Raw genomic sequence first — 21,834 nt, 5'->3', positions numbered from 1 at the left:
GAATAACTTTTATCCTATTTGCGAAAACGTGATATAAAATTAATACATAAATAACCATGAATAACCAAATTATTTATATATTAAATTTGAACTTATCCAGCTACCAAACGGCTCCTAAGTCCTGCCAACACTATGTATTTTAAATTAATCAGCAAGAATTTAATTTTTTTATTGAATTGAGATTCAATCAATAAATTTACTTCTTTTAGATTAATCTCGTAACTTATGAGATTTTTATGTTAAAGAACAAAAATACAACTTAAAAATCAAAATTAGAGCAAAACTTCAATTTCATCTCAAATGTTGCCAAAACTACTGAAACAAAATGTTTAAAGGGTACACCATACTGACCAACACAACCCCCAACTACAAGCAATCTCTCGTTGAGTTTCAACAAATTGAATGAATTACAATTACACAACACATCATAGACCAGACAAAATTTCAATATTCAGAGAATCAAAATCACACATGTGCATAGAATTTTTCTCATAATACAAAAAAACACATACGGGCAAGAAGCATTTTTCTCCTTGTTCTTTTTCATTTTTTTGTTACTTTGAAGAGCCCCAGGTTACAGACGGTGGATATGTGATTGTGTACCAAATATTGGGATCATTTCAATAGAAACCAAAGAGAGGAGGAGTTACTCATTCTAAGTGTCTGCTAGACTATCAGGGACAACATCAACAGGCTGACTTTCTTCATCTTGAGATTGAGCAGCTGAAACCTTAGCCTTCTTGAAACGGCTAGAGTTTCTCAGAATCATCTCCATGGTTAGGGCCTCACCCAAAAAGCTGTTGGAATATTCAGTGTGATCGTAAGCACCAGAAATGTGACAAATAAAGTTCACATATAACTTAGAAAAACTCATTGTCTAATTCAAAATGTACTAAAATTATTTGTTCTAACACCAGAGTTATCTAAATATTCACATCTCAATGACTAGACTCTAGAGTATGTCTTTGGAAACATGTCATCTTTAAGTTATCTCCACATGTCATTAACCGTCTTTATCAATCATAGATTGATCATTCATTGTTGTGCACAAGTGACATGATGACAAAATAGAGCAATGTTCTCTTTTTGATAAAATGATAAATCGGCAACGTTAAGAGATCATAGCTTAAGTTTTCTCCATCAGATCAAGCTACCGCCTAGTGTTCCAGAGGAAAATATAGAACAAAGTGTAGGAAAAAAAGTTCAGCCATGGATGCATACCACCCGGAGAACCCTCAATTGCCCATGGACATGTATACCCGGAATACCCCCAATTCCCCCACCCCACCCCCCAACCAAAAAACAAAACAAAACAAAAAAAAGATCTATTGACTTATTTAGTCGCAAGAACTTGTAAACAAGGTAAATCATAGAGGACTGGTTCATAATCAATGATCTACCATTAGAAAAGAACCATGTTTAACAAAGGTCTTAAGGGAAAAATGAAGAGATCTCACTTACTTTGATTTGAGCTTATGCTTTCCAGCAGCAGCAACATTATTTTTTGCAACATTAGCTCCTACCAAGTCAACATAGGAAGTAGAAATTAGCTTATAAAAGGAATGAAGATAGAGAGAAACAAGAAATCATGAAATGTATTTTGAAATATATTTCATTGATTATTTATCCATAGAGAAATAAGGGGTCCTTAATACAATTTAAATCTTCAGAATTATGATTTTGGCATGCCATAGGAATGACCAAGTCCACGACCACAAAGAAGAAATGAATAACTTCCTCTTTTCCTTTCAACAGTTTACTGCAAGGGGAGGGGGATTGAGTGAGAGAATTGAATTGGGTGCTGTTTGGAAATCAAAAGCATTGCCGACCCCAAACTCAATGCTTATGTTGACTAATCTTGTGTTTAGCAAAAAATTTCAATTGGTTTGATAGGATATTATACCGAGCCTCACAGATTGTCCACCAGCCTAACATGAGTAACATTTCTTTGTTCAAGTAAAAGGTCTCAAATTTGTGTGGATGTAAAACATAATAAGAACATGCAAGACTGTGTGCTTATGTTGCCGGATCTTATGTTTAGCAAAATTTTCAATTAATTAAATAATAGGATATTATACCATGCCTCACAGATGGTTTACCAGCCTAACATGAGTAACACAGCTTTGTTTGAGTAAAAGGTTTCAAATTTTTTGTGAAGGTCGATGGAATAACACAAACAAATGTCAAGACATGAAAAGAAAAAACAAGCAAATCAAATTTGTAATTTTACCTTCTGGAGTTGAAGCCTGACTTATTTCACTTCCTTCAACTGAGCTGCCAGAAGAAGATGAATCCGATCGAGTGTCAGTCGTAGAATCAGAATCTCCACCCTCTTTACTGTCGGACCTTCTCGATCTACTATCCCCAAACTTAGGCCCTGGATTAGGAAGCAATCCTTTCTTTAGTTGTGTAAAATCCTCGATGCTTGCAGTCCTAATTTTTGTATTTCTGGTAGACAAACTTTGGATTTCTGAACCTGTTTGCCGTCTATTGTCCTCAAGGAATTTGCCAGGACCTTTTGAGCTGGAGCTGGACCTAGATTCGTCCATAGATTCTTCATTTTTCTTCTTGTAAGCAGGAGCATCATAAGTTGCAAGCTTTCCAGCTTCTTCGAGTGTTTTATCTCCCTGACTCGGAAGTGCCACCTCAATTCTTGATTTCGAGATATCTTCCGAAAATCCTCTAGAAGTCATACCGCCCTTAGATTTTCTGCTAGCTTTTGTGTCTCTGTTTGGTTTCATTGGTTTCTTTGATGTAACTTCTCCTTGTTGGCCAGGAACAAAATATTGCTTGAAGTTTATGGTGTCGCTCTTATCAGTATTTACATCAGGTTCGTGCATCTCCTCTAATGCACCCTTAGTTAAAGAATGTGATGGCACTGGAAACGAGTCAGCATTTCTGATATATTCCCTAGAACTCTCGAAGTCAGAATGAATACCAGAATTTCTCTGATTTTCCAACTTGTTACCACCATACTGATCAACATGAATATTTTTACCTGACTCATCCATCTCCATTGGCTCTGGCAGAGGGTTCACATCTTCCAGATTATCATTTGAAGCTTTTAAGTCTTTGTGACTGCCTTCCTGATCTTGACTAGACAAAATGGATTTGCTCTTCTTAGAACTTTGGCTCTTTTTGGTTTTCGTTTTCAGCCTCTTTTCTGAAATGCTCAGAGTCTCCTGATTTTTATCAGTCTGGTTAAGCCGCAAATGCTCAACCTCATTTCCCTTCTCCTCAACGGGCAGAAGCTCTGGCTCAATGCAGGTTGCCTTCTCAACTTGGTGTTGAGAACCTACAACATAGGTACTCTTTGACACTTGTTCTGATGCTCCCTTTCTTTTGCTGGCAGGCAATGCATTTTTACCTTGATTAGACCCTTCAACGAAATGATTAACAGAAGTATCATGCGTCGCTGAAGGGGCACATGAAACATCATTAATATGAGTGGAAACCTCCATTTTTGTTTTTTTGTTTTTACGTAGACCAGAGGTTCCATGTCCTTCAGCAACCTTCACATCAGAGGGAGCTGTCGAGATAGTTTCCACTTCCTTGATGTTCATTTCTGCCTTGGAAGTATCCGAAGATCTACATGCTGCAGATTGAACTTGAGGCGACCCTTTCACCTCTGTATTTAGACTAATCTGCAGCACTTCAGCATCAAACGAAATTTCACCTTTCTTACTCTGCCCAGTTACAGGATCAGTTGTATATCCAATCCCTTCAGCTAAAGAGGGGCAGTTCACCATACTGTCATCCTCTCCGTTTAATTTAACAAGAATCTTTTCAGCAGATTTCCTCCAACTCTTTTTCTTTCGCTTCATGCTGCTAGCATTTCCAGATTCAATGTTCTCCTTGTCATCCAATGCCCTTTTTGCTGAGAGAACTTGTTCTTTAGTATCCCCAGTTGGTTCATTGTTATCTAAAAGAGGGGATGTCTCAGCACCTAGAGTAACTGACAACTTGCCTTCGATCCCTATTTCATTTATATGATCCACATCAGTTTTTGGCATACTACCAACCTTTGTTGTTGCATCACTTGAACCATCATTACGGACTATATCTTGGTCAGATGCATAAGCATTTTGAGAAGCCCCAACAATATTTTTCATATCTAACTCCTGATGAGAAGTTGACTTCTTGGCCCTGCTTCTCTTCCTCCCAAAGCTATTTTCTGCTGCTCCTTGTAATTCTCCCAACTGGTAGGAAGGCATTGGACCCCTGGTACTTGGATCGCTCAACGTTTCACTCATGGGCATTTCAAAATCACAGTTCGGTATCACCTCCTGTTCTCCAGTTGTGTTAGCAACATCAATTCCAAGTTCATTGTCTCCAGAGTCATTGGATTCAAGAATAGGTTGGCCAACTAAATTCATTTCACAAATACCCTTGCTGACTGGTGCTGGACGCTCTTTGTTTGATGCATGATCTTTAACAAGAGATGTTTCTTTCCGTCTAGATTGAGTAGCATGAATAGTAGAGTCAACATCAGTCAACTTGTCAAAGATCTTCATTTCAACTCCTTCCTTTTGCTCTAATCCCCTAGTTCCCACAAATTTATCATTGGAACCCAGAGCCATGCATGCAACCTCATCATGGCACGTGGATGAGTCCTTCCCCTTCTTAATTTTCTTCTTCCTCTTCTTATGGGTTGTATTTGTTCTCACAGATTGGTCCCCTAATGTTTCTTCTGCTAAAGCTGCCTTTATTGGTTTACCTGCTGTGGAGTTCTCTGGAATTGCGATCTTCAAGCTATCCCTATGATTGAACTCGGTGGAAGCTCCACTGCTTTCCTTGCTACCCAAAATTTTAACTTTATTTGCAAGAGTCCCAGAGTGTGATGTTTCACCAAGTGCATCATTGTTCCGATCTCCACATAGCTCATCCTGCACACCAAGGATTTCAGCACTTGCCCCACCCTTCCTGCTTTTCTTCATTCCCAATTTTGACACCTTACTGGGATCAGAACGTTGGTTTATTAAGGGTTCAGCACTGACATCTACCAGTTTCATGTTTATATTTTCCCGCTCTCCTTCGTTAGAATTTGTCAAAGTAGTATCATTTCCAACAATTTTAAATTCAGAACCATTATCTATGCCATGATTTGAAGCACTGGTACCTGTTACCGGGTGGTTGACTTTGTCTTCTTTGTGCTTTATTTTACGCTTCTTAGCCACAGGACCAGATCTGGGAGAAAGTTCTTGTGAATTACCCGCGCGCTTCACACTCTTGAATTCACCTATGACCTTGGCAACTTCCTTGTGTTTCACGATGGAGCTAGATGCCAAGTTCCCATTAGCTGGGTAAGATTCACTAGTATCAAAAACCTTCTGCTTATCCATTGCATTGAATGAATCACACGGGAGAAGATTTTCCGCTTCAATTTGCGGATACGCTATGCAAAGTAACCCTTGGTCATTTTCAAGGCATTGAAATCTAGAAGCATCAACAGAAAGGAACCATTCCTTCTTGCTACCCTCAAAAACACCTCTAACAAGCATAGTGTCAGGCAGATGATAGTAATGTCGTTTTCGTTTCACCTATTAGGAATTATGAAAAGCTTGTCATGACACAATAAATATACACAAAAATAGTGAGCTGGAGAGGAACAAACCTTCACAGAAGAAATCTTCAACTCACTCATTTCAGGAAAACACCTTAAGTGTTCAAACACGAGCTTTTCTGCATAACACAAACATGATGTATATCAGTCAAACAGTTTTTTCGTATAGCATTCCTTGCTCAAATATCAACAATTTTCAGTAAAATTTCATACTACAAATACAAAATTAACCAAGAATTATACGCAAAGTGAGTGAAAGAGCAATTGATATGCCTCTTTTCTAATCCTAAAAACTTTTACTCTTTCAAGCAATTTAGACTATTAAAACAACATGATATCAAAATAGTGTAGAGGATTTATACCACCAATTTTAACAATTTTGGGATTGATGTACAACAGTTGTTAGTTTAGCTGCATTTGTTAACCTACACACAGAGAGAGCCAACCAACAGATAGAGCTAGAATCTAGATGGATGAAAAAAGGGGAATTACTTTTAAGATCGGAGATAGTATCGGAATCGGAGACAATTACAGCCAAGTGGGTATCAAGGTTGGTATCTATGAAAACCGTTTTGTACGACGTCGTATTTTCCGTTTCCGTTGCTCCATCGGAATCAATTTCTTCGCGACGTCGTTTCACCATGATTGCGCCGCCAACCACGACGGCCTGAAAATCTGACGATCAGAAGCAGAAATAGCCAAAGGGTTTTAGCTCGGAGGAAGCTATTACAGAAAGTGAAGGGTTTAACGGCCGATAAAAGGGGTTTTGCCGCCAACAAATTAATGGGCCGGACTTGCTTTATCAACAGCCCAAATCCTATAAAATAGGGAATTATTAGGAAATTTTTACCTCTAAACGTTATTATAGATCTACTAGTTAAGTGTATGTGTTTTGCATGTGAATATGCGTAAATTATTATTGTTTTCATTCATTTTTACTAGTCATATTTAGATTTTTTCATGTCTATTATAAAAATAATAATTGACATGACTAGTTTACTACATTACTCTTACTAATTGAAGTTTAATATTAAGTCTTGGAAAACGATTTGGACAATAAATACTCATTAATACTAACAAAAGAATATGAGAGAAAATAATTGTCTTTTCTTGATATGTTAAGAGCGATAAGTTAAAAGGATTTGAAACAGGAGACAAGTAAAAGTGAATGGAGGGATAAATATATATTAAAAGAACAAATTATTGTGTGTACGTTGCATTATTACTTACAAAAATTTCATAAAATAATTGTAGACAATAAAATTTACGTCGAGAAAATAATTATCAAGATCGGAAGATATCGCAACCGTCATAATATTTTATTTCAAATATGAACCCCCTTAGATTTCGCGGCTATTAAGGCCCTTTTGGGTAGGAGTAGTACAAATATACTAGCATCATCTCAATGATCTTGTATATAGTTTGGGATGTCTTAACTCAATTTGTAACCTTTTGTACTCTTAGATCAATGAAGGCAAAGTTATAAAAAAGAAGAGTAAGTTGGAACTAATATTGAAGCATATTGTAGACAAAAAATGTAGATATAAGATATGATAGTTTTTTCTTATTATTCTCTTTTAAATTTTAAGTGTACACGTATGTAAATGTTCAAGTATATCAATCTCATTTAACATGCCCCATTAATACTATTACATAGAGAGTTATAGTAAGATAACATTAATTAAGCATCGGAAATAATTGAGGAGGTCCTGAAAATGTAAGCTAACAAGAATAAAGGTAATGAATAGGGGGGGAAGTTGATTATATTTGTAATTATGTAGTGGACAACTAAAGCGAATGTATTTTACAACACTTCTTCTGATGTCTAGTTACAGATAATATGTCTCGTTAAATCTTATCAGGAAAAATCTAGCGAGAAAAGAAAGTATATCTACATTGTAATACACATTAATATAATTATTACTTCATTGAAAACCTTGTCATGAAATTCAGTAGAACAAAATCTTGGCTAAGGAAAAAAAGCACAATTCCTATTTACTCCTCTTGATAAAAACATCATTTTATTATATTTCAAAAAGGACGAATATCAATCTTGTATACATTTAATTTATTGAAGATTATGCTTGTAAACACCATTTATGAAGGCAATTAAGTTTTAATCCTCCTATTAAGGCCAATGGAGAGGCGCCATGCATCAAGAAGAGGTTGAGGCAACAAAGAAGCAAACCACCATTGAATTGAATGTGGCCAATAAGGCATGCTTCTCCAACCATATCCTATTTGTGCTACTCCTGCTTTTGCATACTTCTCTGGTGTTGGACTAAACAATGATGATTTCTCTATGCTTGCAACTCTTGAAGTCATCTTTGTTTTAACATATAATGGTACCTAATTAACATATTAACTTTATCCTCATACCTTTACTTGTAAAATTTATACTGAATATATTATAAAACGAGAGAAAACAAATGTTTGTGATTAAAAACTTTTAAATATGCATAATTTTATAAAGATCCACGAGTCAACAATATTAATAACTAGTTAATCCTTAATATAATCCCTCATGGTACATACAATATTTTCACGCCGAGCATGATTTGTAAACTTTAAAATGATAGTTTTCTTTTAAAAAAACAAAATATGTATAAACTAATAATAGGTAAAGTTTCACATTTTTTTTAAAAAAAGATTGAAATCATGATTTGGAATCTCCAATCATGTTTTTTTAGGTTTGAAGAATTTGAGATTAAAAATCATAATTTCAAGTCATTGTCTAGATGACATGTCCAAATGTTGATTTGAAATCATGACTTTATATCGCATGTCCAAACGCAAGCTGACATGTTAATTGTTTGAATTGCATACTAATCATATAAGGTAATAGTACAAAAAAAATAATACTAAAATAATACTTAAAGAGTTGTATGGTAGAAAAAAAATGATAATTAATTCTATGCGTAATTGTAGACATAAATATGGTCAAGTTAATTACTTCTTTTAAAGTAATTGCAAGTAAAAGAAGTGGAAATTATGAGTTAATATTAGTACCTGACACTGCACATCTATACCATGGTGTTTGTATTCAACGTATAAACATCTTGTAAACTGATCGATATACCTGTAATTAATATTTTTATTCAATCTTAGTTAATTTGATAATACATCATAAATCAAATTCATACAGTACATAATAATGTGAGATAAGATTAATCTCTAAAGAACCTATTAGTTTTCGTTTGGAAATTAAATTAATTCATTATGATTTAGAAGCAATACAACACTTTTACTTTTTTACCTTACTCTCTAAGCAATATACAATTTATAAATAATTGTTTTCAAAATTAACGAATACACATACATCCGATTGATCCACATCTAAGTATACATAAAGTCAAAGCCTGTCGTGTGCGTGCAGCAAGCCACCTAAAACCTATAGGACCACCCCTCCAACTGGTTAAGGTTTTCTATTTCAATTGTTTAATTTGTTAAAAATAAATTTTATGAGTTAGAATTTAAAATTTAAAATGTATGTAATATATTAAGATATTTTTAAACTTTATGATCTTCAATGTACTATGCTAGATAGGTTTTATTTTTTTGGTCAAAAAGTAGATAGATGTTGGATGTATGTAAATAATATACATTAAATATAAAAATAACATTGTTAAAATATTTTATTTAAAAAAAAAAAAAACAAGACAAATAATTAAATGCAATTTTTATGTACATACTTTTGAGTTTTTTAAAAGTATTTTTCTACTTTCTTCGATCAATTTTATCCGAGTACATTTTGACTACATAAAATAGTATTCTTACAGTTCCTTTTTAGTTGCCACAATTTTCTTTTTTGAGAGTCAAATGATCTAAATTTGATTAATATTTTAAGATTTAAAAAAATGACATTTATATGAAAAAATTACAGTTCATAGTACTTTTTGTATATCAAAAATTTTATTTTAAAATATCAAATTAATGTAATCTAATTTAGCTTTAAAAATTAACTAATTTAATTATTATTATAAACAAGCACAATATGACAACTAAACAAAAAGTGTAATAATTAAATTTAGAAATTAAAAGCATATTATTAATCAGATTAATTTAATAAAAATATATTTTGAATTAAAGCTTTCATAAATGAATCATTAAGTCAACATGAAACGGCCGGCATAGTAGTTAAATGTTATTTTGACTTTGACTTGTAGCATTAGATGCGAATGAGACTGCTCCTTACAAAAAGAAAAAAGTTTATTTTATATTCTTAATTTTTTTTTTGTAATTTTTATATTTAATATGATATGTTTAAAATTATAAGATTAATACTATTTTGATATATTTTACATATTTTTAGTTTAAGATTATAATATTCAAAAATCTTATTTACTTTTTTAAACATCTTACCAAATAAACAGATCGAAATATGAATTGACAAAGATTGAGTATTGTCAAATAAATTAAAGGAGTACTATTGTAGTATCTCAGAAATAAAAATAAATAAATAGTATTTCCAACTAACGTCTATAGTAATAATATTTAATTTATTTAAAAAGTTCAAAAATCAATATCCAAGTTCATCATATTGAAAGCGTAAAGTTTAACTAAAGAATTAATGGAGGAAGGGTTTTGGTGGTTGGGGGCTTACAACTTACAAGACACTAGAAGAGACAAAGTTTTAGTTTTTGTTTAAATGTGACACTTCTATGAGTGTGGTCCTTGAAAAGTAATATCATATAGACAAGGCAAAAAAAGAGTCTAGAAGCAAAAAAGCTTTAATCGGATGTGTGAAAAGTATAAATACTCCTGAACTTAGCATAAATTAAGAGTTTCATTCCGCAGTATTAACAGTCTTAAAAACAGTCATCTGCTTGACTAACTAAACTTGAATACACTCCTCCTCTCTGGATCTGCCACATGACATAGCAAGTGGTCTCAAATTCTTGTGGAAACATAAGACTCTTAATAAAAAACCGAGAACAGTGCTGGAAACACTTCTAAACTTGACGAATTTAGAAATATTTTCAATTCACATCAAATTTAAGAGTATTTTCAATATTCTCTCGAAGTAAATATCTCCACCTTAATTTGTCCATAAAACACCAAGAAGAGGCACCCGTAATAATAGGATAATTAAAGCAAAACAAGTACTACTCTTCAAATCTTACATGGATAGGGAAAATACAGACAATGAAGATACAAAATATAACGTTTATGTTTAAGCTGAGTTGGGTAGAAGAATTATATTGAGAGAAAATTTTAATTAATATTAAAACTATATCTATAAAAGTGTCACATAGATGTCACCCGAGATAATAAGGTTGTTGACATGAAAGTTGATAGTTTAAGAGTAAATATCTACCTAAAATAGAATAGTAAAGATAAATATATCAAAAAACAAGTAAGTGATAAATATAACATTTTTTTTAGAATACAGAAGCAAATATAACTCGTTGAACGATTAAATAAAGAATTGATGGAGAGGGGTTTTGGTGGTTGGGGGCTTACAAGTCGATAAAACATGGGGCAAGAAGAGAAAATGACACAACATTCTAAATGTGACAGATATGGTCCTTGAAGAGTATCACATATAGGGGGGAATCAGGCCGGATCTGAGGGTGTTCAATAAATTCTTTTTTGATAGAAAATTATATTGTGTATATATAAAAAAAAAATTCAAAAAAATAGTTTTTATGCATATATTTAGAGCTTGAATCCTTAAACATAAGTCTGGAAATTGATTTAGTGATTTATATTAGGGAGTTCGAAAATCATATTAAGGTTTTAATTCCTAATTTCAAGCATGTATCTCTCTTGTCCGTGAAATTTTTGATTGATTTTTTTTTTTCCATTTTAGCTTTAAAACTAGTGTTTTAAAACACTTCTAAAAATTTAGTCAAATACTATAAAATACTTGAAAACTATTTTAACTTTAAAATATCTAAAATAGTCAATCCAAACAAGCTTTTAATAATTTATCAATATTATCCTTTTATTTCCTCCTAAACTCTTCTTACAATTAGAGATAGTTGAAAAGTTGATTAAATAGAGGAATGTTTTCTTTAAAAAAAATCAATATATATTTGAGCTTCGAAAAATTTACTCATTTTGAACCATACAAAAAAATGTCAAAATAATTATTTTAGACTAGAAGTAGAAGAGAAAAGAGGAGTGTAGAAGCAAAAAAGCTTTATCAAGCTTTAATTGAATTTAGGTAAATATCTCCACCTCTTTCCATAAAACACCAAGCAGAGGCATTCATTATTTACTTAAAAACTAATTAAATTCCTGATCTATCAAATTCCAAATCCTAAAGAATTATCCTTTTTACTTGTCATATATATTTAAATTTGATTCGACTATTAAAAAAAATAATGATTGACATGACTATTAATTTATCACATTACTCCTACTAGATATTTAGCATTAAATCTTTAAAAATAAATAATTCACACTAAAACTAAAATGTGAAAAAAATAATTATCCTTCTTTAATATGTTAAAAATTAAAATTAAAAATTTATTTTTAAAATAACAGAGCAGATTATATATAGGAAAACAAGTACTATATATAGTAGTTCAAATGTGGAGTTTTTCGAACACTTCATCATACACCTAAATATGGACAATTTAAAGCGTGCACCGTATATACAATATGATAAAGGAATCAAATTAATAATGCTAAATTAAGAATTAATAGAAGTCCACTTCTAATATCATGTCAAAAAAGTTATACACCTCAATGAATGGATAAGACTTGAAAATTTATATATACACTTTTCGTTTCAATTTGCTTATCTTAGTTTGACGGATTAAAACATGATAAAGTAATAATCTTTTTAAAATAGATTTAGAAAATAAGACAAACAAATTAAAATAAGGTGAATAAACTCGAGATATATGTTCGTTCACAAGTCATGCATGAAAAGAAATTAAATGGAAAGAAGAAGGACTCACGCTTTAGTTGCAGCATAGATGGAGAAAAGAGGATGAGAAGGTACAACAATGGAGGCACCAGACCCAATATTCACTATGGCACCCTTTCTTCTACCTATCATTCCTGGTAAAACCGCCATCGTCACTAAGGTGGTACCTGTTCGTTGAAGACATAATTAAGTAAATAAAAAACATATTTTTTCTTATCCCTTCCTCTTAAATAAAAATACAATATATCAGAGAAGGAAAGAGATCTTAGATTCAAGCTCAAACATGACTTGGAAAATAACTTACCAATTAAAAGTGTGATATATGTAATTTATTTAAGGCGTAAGATGAAATGATAGCACAATTCAGTACCTTGCAAATTTACTTTCACTATATTTTTCCATATATTCTCATCCACCTCATGAAAAAACATGGCTCTTGGATATGTAACACCAACATTATTAATCAAAACACCTATGTTCAATCCTTCAATTCTCTTTTTCATTTCTTGAATCCCTTTAGTAACATTAAAAGAGAAGTCTACAACAATAATCTTGACTTTGATATTTGGATTTTGAGCTTGGATTTCATAACACACTTGTTGTAGTTTGTTTAAATTTCTTGCTACTAATATTAGGTTGAGACCTTTTTGGGCAAGTTGAAAAGCAAAAGCTTTTCCAATTCCATCAGTTGAGCCAGTGATGAGTGCCCAAGAGCCATAAGATTGGACAAGATTCTTTGGAGTTCTTAAAAATGTGATGAAAATCCACTTGAGAAAAATGATGAAGTTTTTTAAGAAGGAGATGAATCCAATGAAGGAGAGAAGAAGAACAAAGAGAGGTTGAGTTTTGAGGTGATTCATGATAGTTGAAAGCATTTTCTTGATTTGTTGGAGAAGAAAATAGGAATGTGTTCTCAAAGTGCGTATCCCCTATGTTACCCTATCATGCATTTATTGCTTTAAGATTAAAGATTTATTATCACAAAAGAAGAGAAGTTGTAGTTAGGAAAATTCTAGTTGGGAGGCTTTTTAGTGGCGGAGCCAGGATTTCAATTTTATGGATTTTGAGTTTTTAAATGACTACTTCAAATATTAATAACTAGGTTCTAAACTTTTCGAAACCTTATAAAGTGGATGACTTTTCTTTGCCCGGAGCATAGATATCCTTTAGGAGATGCAAATCGTTGTTTTGTAAACCCAACTCTGAGGCGGTAGATTATAGTACGTACCATTCTCCAAGAGTCTTATACGCCGATATATTTCCGCCTCATTCTCCGCGGCAATAACGTTTAATTTGATACTAGGGTGGGAAAACCTATTTTTATAAAAGAAATTATAATGATATATTCTTATATGTTATAGATAGGATTTAGGAAGAAAACAAAATACTCCATCCGTCCACTTTTAATTGTCATAGTTTCCTTTTTTAGAGTCAAACTATAAGAATTTTGACTAACATTTTATGATGCATTTTTTCATCATATTGATATACAAAAAAATTCAATTTACAGTACTTTTCGTATAGTTTTTGAATATCTAAATTTTTTATTTAAAATATCGAATTAATGTAATCTAATTTAACTTTGAATATTAGTCAAATTGACTTTCGAAAAACGAAACATAACAATTAAAAGTTGATAAAGGGAGTAATAAACTAGCAGGCTAATTAGCATCGTTATGTATGAGCCTGACCTGACCCAATAACTAATTTCAAGAGAGTAAATAAATACTTATTTGATGAATGAATAAGTGAAAGTGCACTGGCTTTACCCCCTATGAGTAGTGTGAGTATTGATTGGTAGGTTTAATTACTTGTAGAAGGCTAGAGACAAATTTTAAATATCATAGGATATGTGCATTATCTTGATGTTAGGTAGAAAACAAGGACCATACTAATATTCACTTGAATAGATGTCAAACGGAACATGGTAATTTTTTGGGCTAACTTACGTAAATCAACTAGTTTAGCAGTTAATTATTAAGATACACTTTACTTTACAATATTAGGTATTTTATCATATTTTGATGTTATCCGATACATGCATTTCAGATACATGGGGTTAAATTTAGAGGTAATTTGCTCTAGATACACTGTATCCAAGTGGATTCGCATGTATTTGAGATACATAGCAAATCTCGCTCGCCTCCCTCGCATCTCTCTCATCTCGCTCGCCACTTTCCCATATCAGAAGTTCTACTCACCTGAATTTCCTTCCGAAAAGTTCTACAGACTCCTTAACGTCTTAGCTAAAAGGAAAACCAACTTTGCTTAAGAATTCTACCCAATCCTTTCTCTGATATTGAACTTGGCGTGAAAGGGGGTGGGTTGGAACGTCAAGGTTTGAAGGTGTGTTGCGATATGAGCAATTTTAGGAGGATTTATGAGTTTATGTCTTCGTGCACACCTCTACAACGACCAAATTAATTCCTGCTATAGCGTACATTGTTGGGTTTTAAAAGTTGTGAATATATGGAAAATGAAGAGTAGTGACTTTAATGAAAAGTTGTGTTTTATGAGGAGTTGTGACTTTTATGAAAGCTTGTGACCTTTCCGAAGGATTGTAACTTTTCCAAAGGGTTGTGACCTTTCCGGTAAGACACAATAAGCACATTTTCACATTACCCTTTGTTGTCTATAAATAGAAGGATTTTCTCACATTTTAAGAAAGAATCAAATTTCTAGACTTTTTCTACTACTAAATCTAGTATTCTAAGTGTACATTATTGCCGTTGAGTGGTTCGCTGACACCGTGGGTATAAGTATCGATACACCGGTGAGTAAGATCGTTCTATCCTGGGAGGGGAATAATTTCCTTATTAAGAGGACACTGTGCATTCAGTGGGCTCGATTTTCTTCTTTTAGAAAAATATTTTGTATATTGTTTCTAATCTGTTTCTGATTATATTTTCTCTACTGGTTTTAATTTTCTAGTTTTGAAAAAACTCTTTAAACTTTGTTGTTTCTTACAAAGTTCTCCAAAGTTTTTGTTCTAAGTATTTTAGGAATACAAGATGAACAATAATTCCCTCTTTGGTGGTGCTCCTATAGCAATATTGGGCTTCCATGGCGGGATAAGTCACTGTAAATGCAAGAATTTCTCCAAAACCGCCCATTCTCATTAAAAAAAAAACATTTTGAGGAAGTGCAAAGGCAACTTAGGGAAATTTTCATCGAGTTTTCATCTAGAATCTTCGTAAAGGTAAGTAATTCATTTCCCCAACTTGTTACTTTGATTTTATTGTATTAGAATCGATAGTTGCGGGCCTTAGAGAGGGTTTGGTTTGACACGAAGTGGAAAATATGGTGCAATGAGAATTGGTGGGTGTCCATATAGGTGAATTATCAATGGGCAATCTCTGGGTTCGTCAGGATGATCATGAGGTTTGCCTGGGGTTTGGGATTAGAATCCAAATTTAAGTCATTTTTGGTTTATTTTGTGTGTACTGTTGTTTATAGAGTAAGAACAAGCTAAGCGTCATAATAAAGGGAAGACTCAAGTTCAGTAGGACATTCAAGCTTGATTCGAGGTAGGTGATGGTTGAACTTTTTCCCAATTTACATTATGTGTGCATGTTAACTGTTTCATTAGTAATACTGGTACAATATGTATATAGGAATTGAGGAGATTAATGTGAAATGATACATATATTGTTGTCAAATCCCATGCTATAAATCTATCTTAACTGCTAGTACTCTTGCAAGTATGGTTGTATTTAGTGAGATTATGATTGTGTGATGTTTGTGATTGTTGGTTGGCTCAGATATCACGCCTGGTACACATTATCGATTGGCTCGATATGCGCCTGATACATATTATCAATGTGTATGCCTGATATGAAATATCTATTGATTGGCTCGGATATCACGCATGATACAAATTTTATAATGATTGGCTTAAATACTACATTTGATACATGCTGATTGTTTTGTTGTGTATTGGTTCCATGAATGGACTGAATTTATTATTTGTAATGATGTTTGACATTTTCTATTAACTATTATTTCATAAAACATATCCAAAATTTAAATTGACCAAATAAAAATAAAACAAAAAAGTATTATAGAGAGTATGAGTAGTTAGCCATTCATTTTATCCATCTTTGTATCCCTAGGACATAAAGGAATTTTTTTATTTTTTTTTATATATTTTCTATAAGGATATTTTATTTACGAGAGTAATGTTAGGCTTGGTTCTTCTTTCAATAAATAAATAACTCTATTAAATCATTAGGAGATAATATGGATTAGTTATGAAAATATGACAGTGTTTAGAGACAAAAAAAATTTAATCATCCACATGTTTACACCAAAAAAATAAATATAACATGTGTTTGTTTATAAAATCTTACTATGTATTTATGATTAATTAATTATATTAATATTATTTAATTACTTAATTATAATAACTTAAACTAATTTAATATAAACATCATGCGCATGATATATATTTAAAAAATCACAATTATTATTTAACCAAATTAATAAATAAAGATTGCCCCGCGCGCCACTTTGCTCTATGTTCTTCCGATAACATTCCATAATCCATAGTGGTCCAATTTATTTATTTTTGGTATTTAATTTCTTTTGATCATAGCAATAATTATTGTGGTCCTATTTTATGGAATTCTTGAAAATCCAATCACCCAATGGATATGTAGATCCAGTTAAGCAGAATGGGATAACTTATTTTAAAATAATTTACTTTGAAATAATTAATTTTAGGATATTTATTCTTAACCAAATGTCCCCCAAATAAATAGATACTTAAATAAAGTTTAATAGCTCACACATGTTCATTAGTTATATGTTTCTCACTTTTTATATTTTATTCATATTTATCCATATTTTTATAGGTTAAATATGAGTTGAAGCACAAATTTTATCGATTTAAAATATGGACTTCTTTGGTAACTATACAGGTGACAAAAAACTTTCAACAAAATGATTGCATATCTATATATTGTATCGATATTATGCAAATATAGTTTAAGTATCTATGATGTATAACTGTATACCTAAGATGTACATGCATTCATATTTTTATACTTTATTTCAAAATGATTTTTTTTTTAGATATATTTTATTATTATTTAACTTTAAGTATTTTGTTACCTTATATTTAAAGTTGGTTATATATGCTCTATGAACTTGAAATAAAGGAGTTAACTGAAAGAACTCTAAAAAATAAATAAAAATGAAGCACTATTAGTATCAGTTAGTTTAGGAGATATATTAGGTCTAAAGGGTAAGGTTGAGGAGTATATAAGATTTTTTTTTTCTAAAAAAATGTAATACTTTATTTATTTCGATTTACGTGATATAGTTCAGATTTTGAAAGTCAAATCATTTAAATTTAAATATGAATGTGAACTTGAAATTTTCATGTTTTTTGAAATAAAACTATTATATAAATTACAGTGAAAGATAAACATATTTAAATCTCAAAATTTAAAATGTATCTCATAAATTGAGACAAAAGAAATAATAAGATCGCAGGTCCCTGTGACTAGTTTTAGCGAGTAATTGGCCCCATTAAATGCATAATAAATAATTTAATCGAATGGTTAATTTTTATTTTTATTTTAGGGATAGGGCCTGATATACCCCTCAACTTTACCATTTGGAGCTGATATGTCCCTCGTTATGAAAGTGGATCATATATACCCTTACCATTATACAAACGGCTCACATATACCCCTACCGTTACAAAATGAGCTCACATATACCCTTCATTTAACGGAAGTGAAAAAATTAGTTTTAAATTTATATTTTGGACTTTTAATTTCTTAAAAAAATTATTTAGGGGTATATATGGTTTTTCTAGAAAATTCAAGGTATATTTTAATTTTTTTCGGACATAAATTATTTTTTGACTTTTTGATTATCATTATTTGAGTTTCTTATTCTTATTTTATTTTTTTCTTTCATTCCTTAGTGTAAAGAAAAAAATTTAAAACTATTTTTTCGGATATATTGTAATTTATTTTTTGTATTTGAAGAAAAAATTGGGTCATCTATAATAAATTTTACAAGAATATTAGCAAAACTAATTAAATAAATTTGACCATCAAAATAATAAATCTAAATTAGTCATTCAAACAAAAAAAAGTTTTAAAAAAATAATATATGTTTGAGGAGGATTAAATATACTCATATGGGATTATATTTTTTTTAAAAAAAATTAAAAAAATTAAACTAAAATTAATTTCTCACTTCCGTTAGAGGAAAAGGGTATATGTGAGCCATTTGTATAACAATAGGGGTATATATGAACCACTTTTATAACGAGGAGTATATCAGCTCTAAATGACAAAGTTGAGGGATATATCATACCATTTTTCCTTTATTTTATAATAAATGAAGAATTGAATTATTTTAAATAAAAAATTGATTTAATAGATCTTATCTTTTTTTTTCCCTTAAAGTATCACTTTAGTAGCCTATTAAAATATGAACGAATTAATAAAATATGGATTGACTTTGTCAGCACTAATCTATATATATATATAAAGCTGAATATCAGCTCGCTGATGTGGCATGCCTCTAAGGGCTGGATTTCTGTTTATCTTTTTTGTGATTTTTTTTTAGTTTTTTTTCATTTTAAGAAATCATACACATGCTTCGGTTATAAATTTTTTACATTAAAAACATTTTCCTTAATTGTAACATTTAAGAAGATTTATTCCTTACACTTAATTACAGAATTTGAAAAGTTTTGTAACACTTACTTTTGAATACTATATAAACACATACAACATAACATTTGTTCTACATCTCTCTAGGCCTAGATATGAATCGAAGCCAATTTTGTAATTTCAATTGTCAATATTACTGCCAATTTCGTTATTTCAAGTGTTAATATTGCTACCATTTGATACTCCTAGGATCATGTTAGATCATCAACACACTCATTTACCATTCAAGACGTAAAATCACTAGCAATATGGATATGAAATTACCGAACATTTGTTGAATGTTACACTTATACCATGGTAAGAAGGTTGATCGGAGAGGTTTTCTGTTGTTATGACAATCAAAATAGTTAATTGCGGTTGGGCATGACGAAGTGATGAATGGGTTCTCACGGAAATCAAAACACTTGTAATATTGTATATTGAGGTCACAAAATAATTTGATATATTTTGTAACTTTTTTCTATGTTCTTTATCATTATTGTAGCAGAAAATGATAAAGTATTTTAGAGAAAAAATTGAACATGAGAGATTTTCCATAAAACTAGAAGGAGATAATTAAAAATAAATGATAGATTGGAGTAAGCAATATATAAAGACTAAAGTGATGGGAGAAAATGGAAAATGAAAAAATAATAAAGAAGAATACGAAAAAGGAAAAGGAAAGAAAAGATTTCATGTAATATAATTAAAATTTAAGTTTAATTTGCAATTAATGATTCATTTATTTTGTTACATATTTTAATTTTTTATTTTATCTAATCTATGAAATCTGAAAAAATAATAATATTAAAATACTTTATTTATCTCTTCTCATCATTACTATTTACTATAATTTGTTACTTTTCATCTTTCTTTATTATTACTACAATTTATCACTTTTCCTTAAATTCTTTTTTCTACCTTCTATTTTTATAATTTTCTAAAAATAAAAAAACGTATTTAACTCTAATCCTTATTACGATAATTCAATATTATACCTTCTATTTCTATTTATTTTATTTTTTTAAAAATAAAATATATATATTATTTATGTCTTCTTTTTACTACCATAAATATGTTCTCCCCACTAATTTTTTTCTCAATCAATCTCATTTAATTAGTTGTAAAATGTTGAAGAAAATTAAAATATCTTATTTTTCATCATTAATAAAAACTATTAGTTAATTTTCCTAAAACTTTTCTTTTCCTTCTAAATTTCTTTTATTTATTAAAAAATAAAACACTTCTTAAATTATGATAAATCTCTATCACAATCATTTTCAAAGATTTTCATATTCTGTAGTTTGTCATTTTTGTCAGAAATTTATTTATAACTTAATTCTTTTTAATTTTTACACTTCCATCTTTTTTTGAGTTGCAGGAGCTTAGATTTTCTTGTGAAAACAAATTGTACATATATATAACTACAAAAATAAAAGGTAAAAAGAGGAATATAAGGAAGAGAAATATTTAAGAAATATATTTTTATATTTAGGCAAAACGGTAGCTTTTGAATTCCTTATTTTTGGGAAGGTATAACTGATCATTAATTAATAATTAATCTTTTCTTTTTTTAATGGGGATTTTTTCCCCCCTCATTTATGTGTTATAAAAACCTTTAAAACCCACTTCTTTAATTCAATTAATTATATTAAATACAATGTTAAGAAACTAAAAGGTCATTTCTTTAATATAAGCTTTAATGATATTTATTTTCATTACACTAACAACTTTTTATTTTTCTAATTTCTAAAGTAATTAATAATCATATTGATATTTTATATTATAGTCGTATAAATTAAGATATTGTCAGACTTTATAGAAATCATCACATTAATTTTTTTATTATTATATTTTCGAGAGATATTGTCAGACTTTGTAGAAATCACCACATTGATTATTTTTTTTTGGTGTTATTTTCTTTATGTTTATTATTTGCATATTTTAGTTTGACTAAAAAAAAAAAAGAAGAAGATGCAAACTATTGAATTATGATCAATTTATGAGAGTGTATGTCAGTAAAAATTCCAAAGATTAATTATGCATTGAATTTGTATTTTATTCTTCGTTTTAAAAAATTAAGGTCTAACAATTATATTGCAAACACATATTCATCTATATGATACTTAATAAAATTATTCATAGCTTATCATCTTTTATAATCGCGCGAAGCGCGAACAAGTTCACTAGTATATATATAAAGGTGGATATCAAACATGCTGATGTGGCGCTCTCTAAGGCCAAGAAATCTATTTATCTATTTTCTCCTTTTTAATTTTTTTTTTTTGGTTTTTCCTATCAAATAAAATAATTATTTTTACCATCTAATTGAAAGTAATTACCACATATTTATTGCTTAATTTAAAGTGGTACATCATAAGTTATAACAACCCTTTGCCTTCTTCTTTGTAACAACCCAATTATGACATGTCTTTTGGCCTTCTCCCAAATCCAATTAAAACATTACGTGCTTAGTTATCACCTTCTATCGTTTTATTTTATCTTGGTCTAATAGTGATTTATTGTATTAAATAGTAATATTTAATTGTCCATTTTTTAATTAAGATTGAGTAGTATTTAATTGTGTATATATATATTTTGAAAATCAGAAATTTGCAAGAACACTATTCAAAACTCAAATTCATAACAACATTCTTCATATTGCTAACCTTTTTAGATTTTTATTGTGCGAGCCAATCTCCGATCAAGAAAGAATG

The 21,834-nt window shown here is 30.4% G+C and overlaps 2 protein-coding genes across 2 annotated transcripts; both read right to left on the bottom strand.

Annotated features, from left to right (window-relative positions):
- Positions 1 to 284: 284 nt before the first annotated feature.
- Positions 285 to 6,351, bottom strand: LOC102596714 (serine-rich adhesin for platelets-like). Its single transcript, XM_006341716.2, has 5 exons — positions 6,056 to 6,351; positions 5,615 to 5,682; positions 2,231 to 5,540; positions 1,462 to 1,519; positions 285 to 797 (listed from the first exon to the last, which is right to left on the bottom strand). Exons 1-5 carry the CDS (start codon positions 6,204 to 6,206, stop codon positions 656 to 658), a joined length of 3,729 nt encoding a protein of 1,242 aa, XP_006341778.1. The 5' UTR covers positions 6,207 to 6,351; the 3' UTR covers positions 285 to 655.
- A 1,216-nt stretch (positions 6,352 to 7,567) lies between these two features.
- On the bottom strand, positions 7,568 to 13,352 carry LOC102596383 (very-long-chain 3-oxoacyl-CoA reductase-like protein At1g24470). Its single transcript, XM_006341715.1, has 4 exons — positions 12,814 to 13,352; positions 12,475 to 12,610; positions 8,573 to 8,642; positions 7,568 to 7,912 (listed from the first exon to the last, which is right to left on the bottom strand). The coding sequence occupies exons 1-4, from the start codon at positions 13,316 to 13,318 to the stop codon at positions 7,673 to 7,675; spliced, it is 951 nt and encodes a 316-aa protein (XP_006341777.1). The 5' UTR covers positions 13,319 to 13,352; the 3' UTR covers positions 7,568 to 7,672.
- Positions 13,353 to 21,834: the final 8,482 nt, after the last annotated feature.

The sequence above is a fragment of the Solanum tuberosum genome, unplaced genomic scaffold (genome assembly GCF_000226075.1).
Source record: "Solanum tuberosum cultivar DM 1-3 516 R44 unplaced genomic scaffold, SolTub_3.0 scf00027, whole genome shotgun sequence".
NCBI classification, from domain to species: domain Eukaryota; kingdom Viridiplantae; phylum Streptophyta; class Magnoliopsida; order Solanales; family Solanaceae; genus Solanum; species Solanum tuberosum.
The sequence above is the reverse complement of the archived record's forward strand: the minus strand, read 5'-3'. Positions and strand labels throughout refer to the sequence as shown.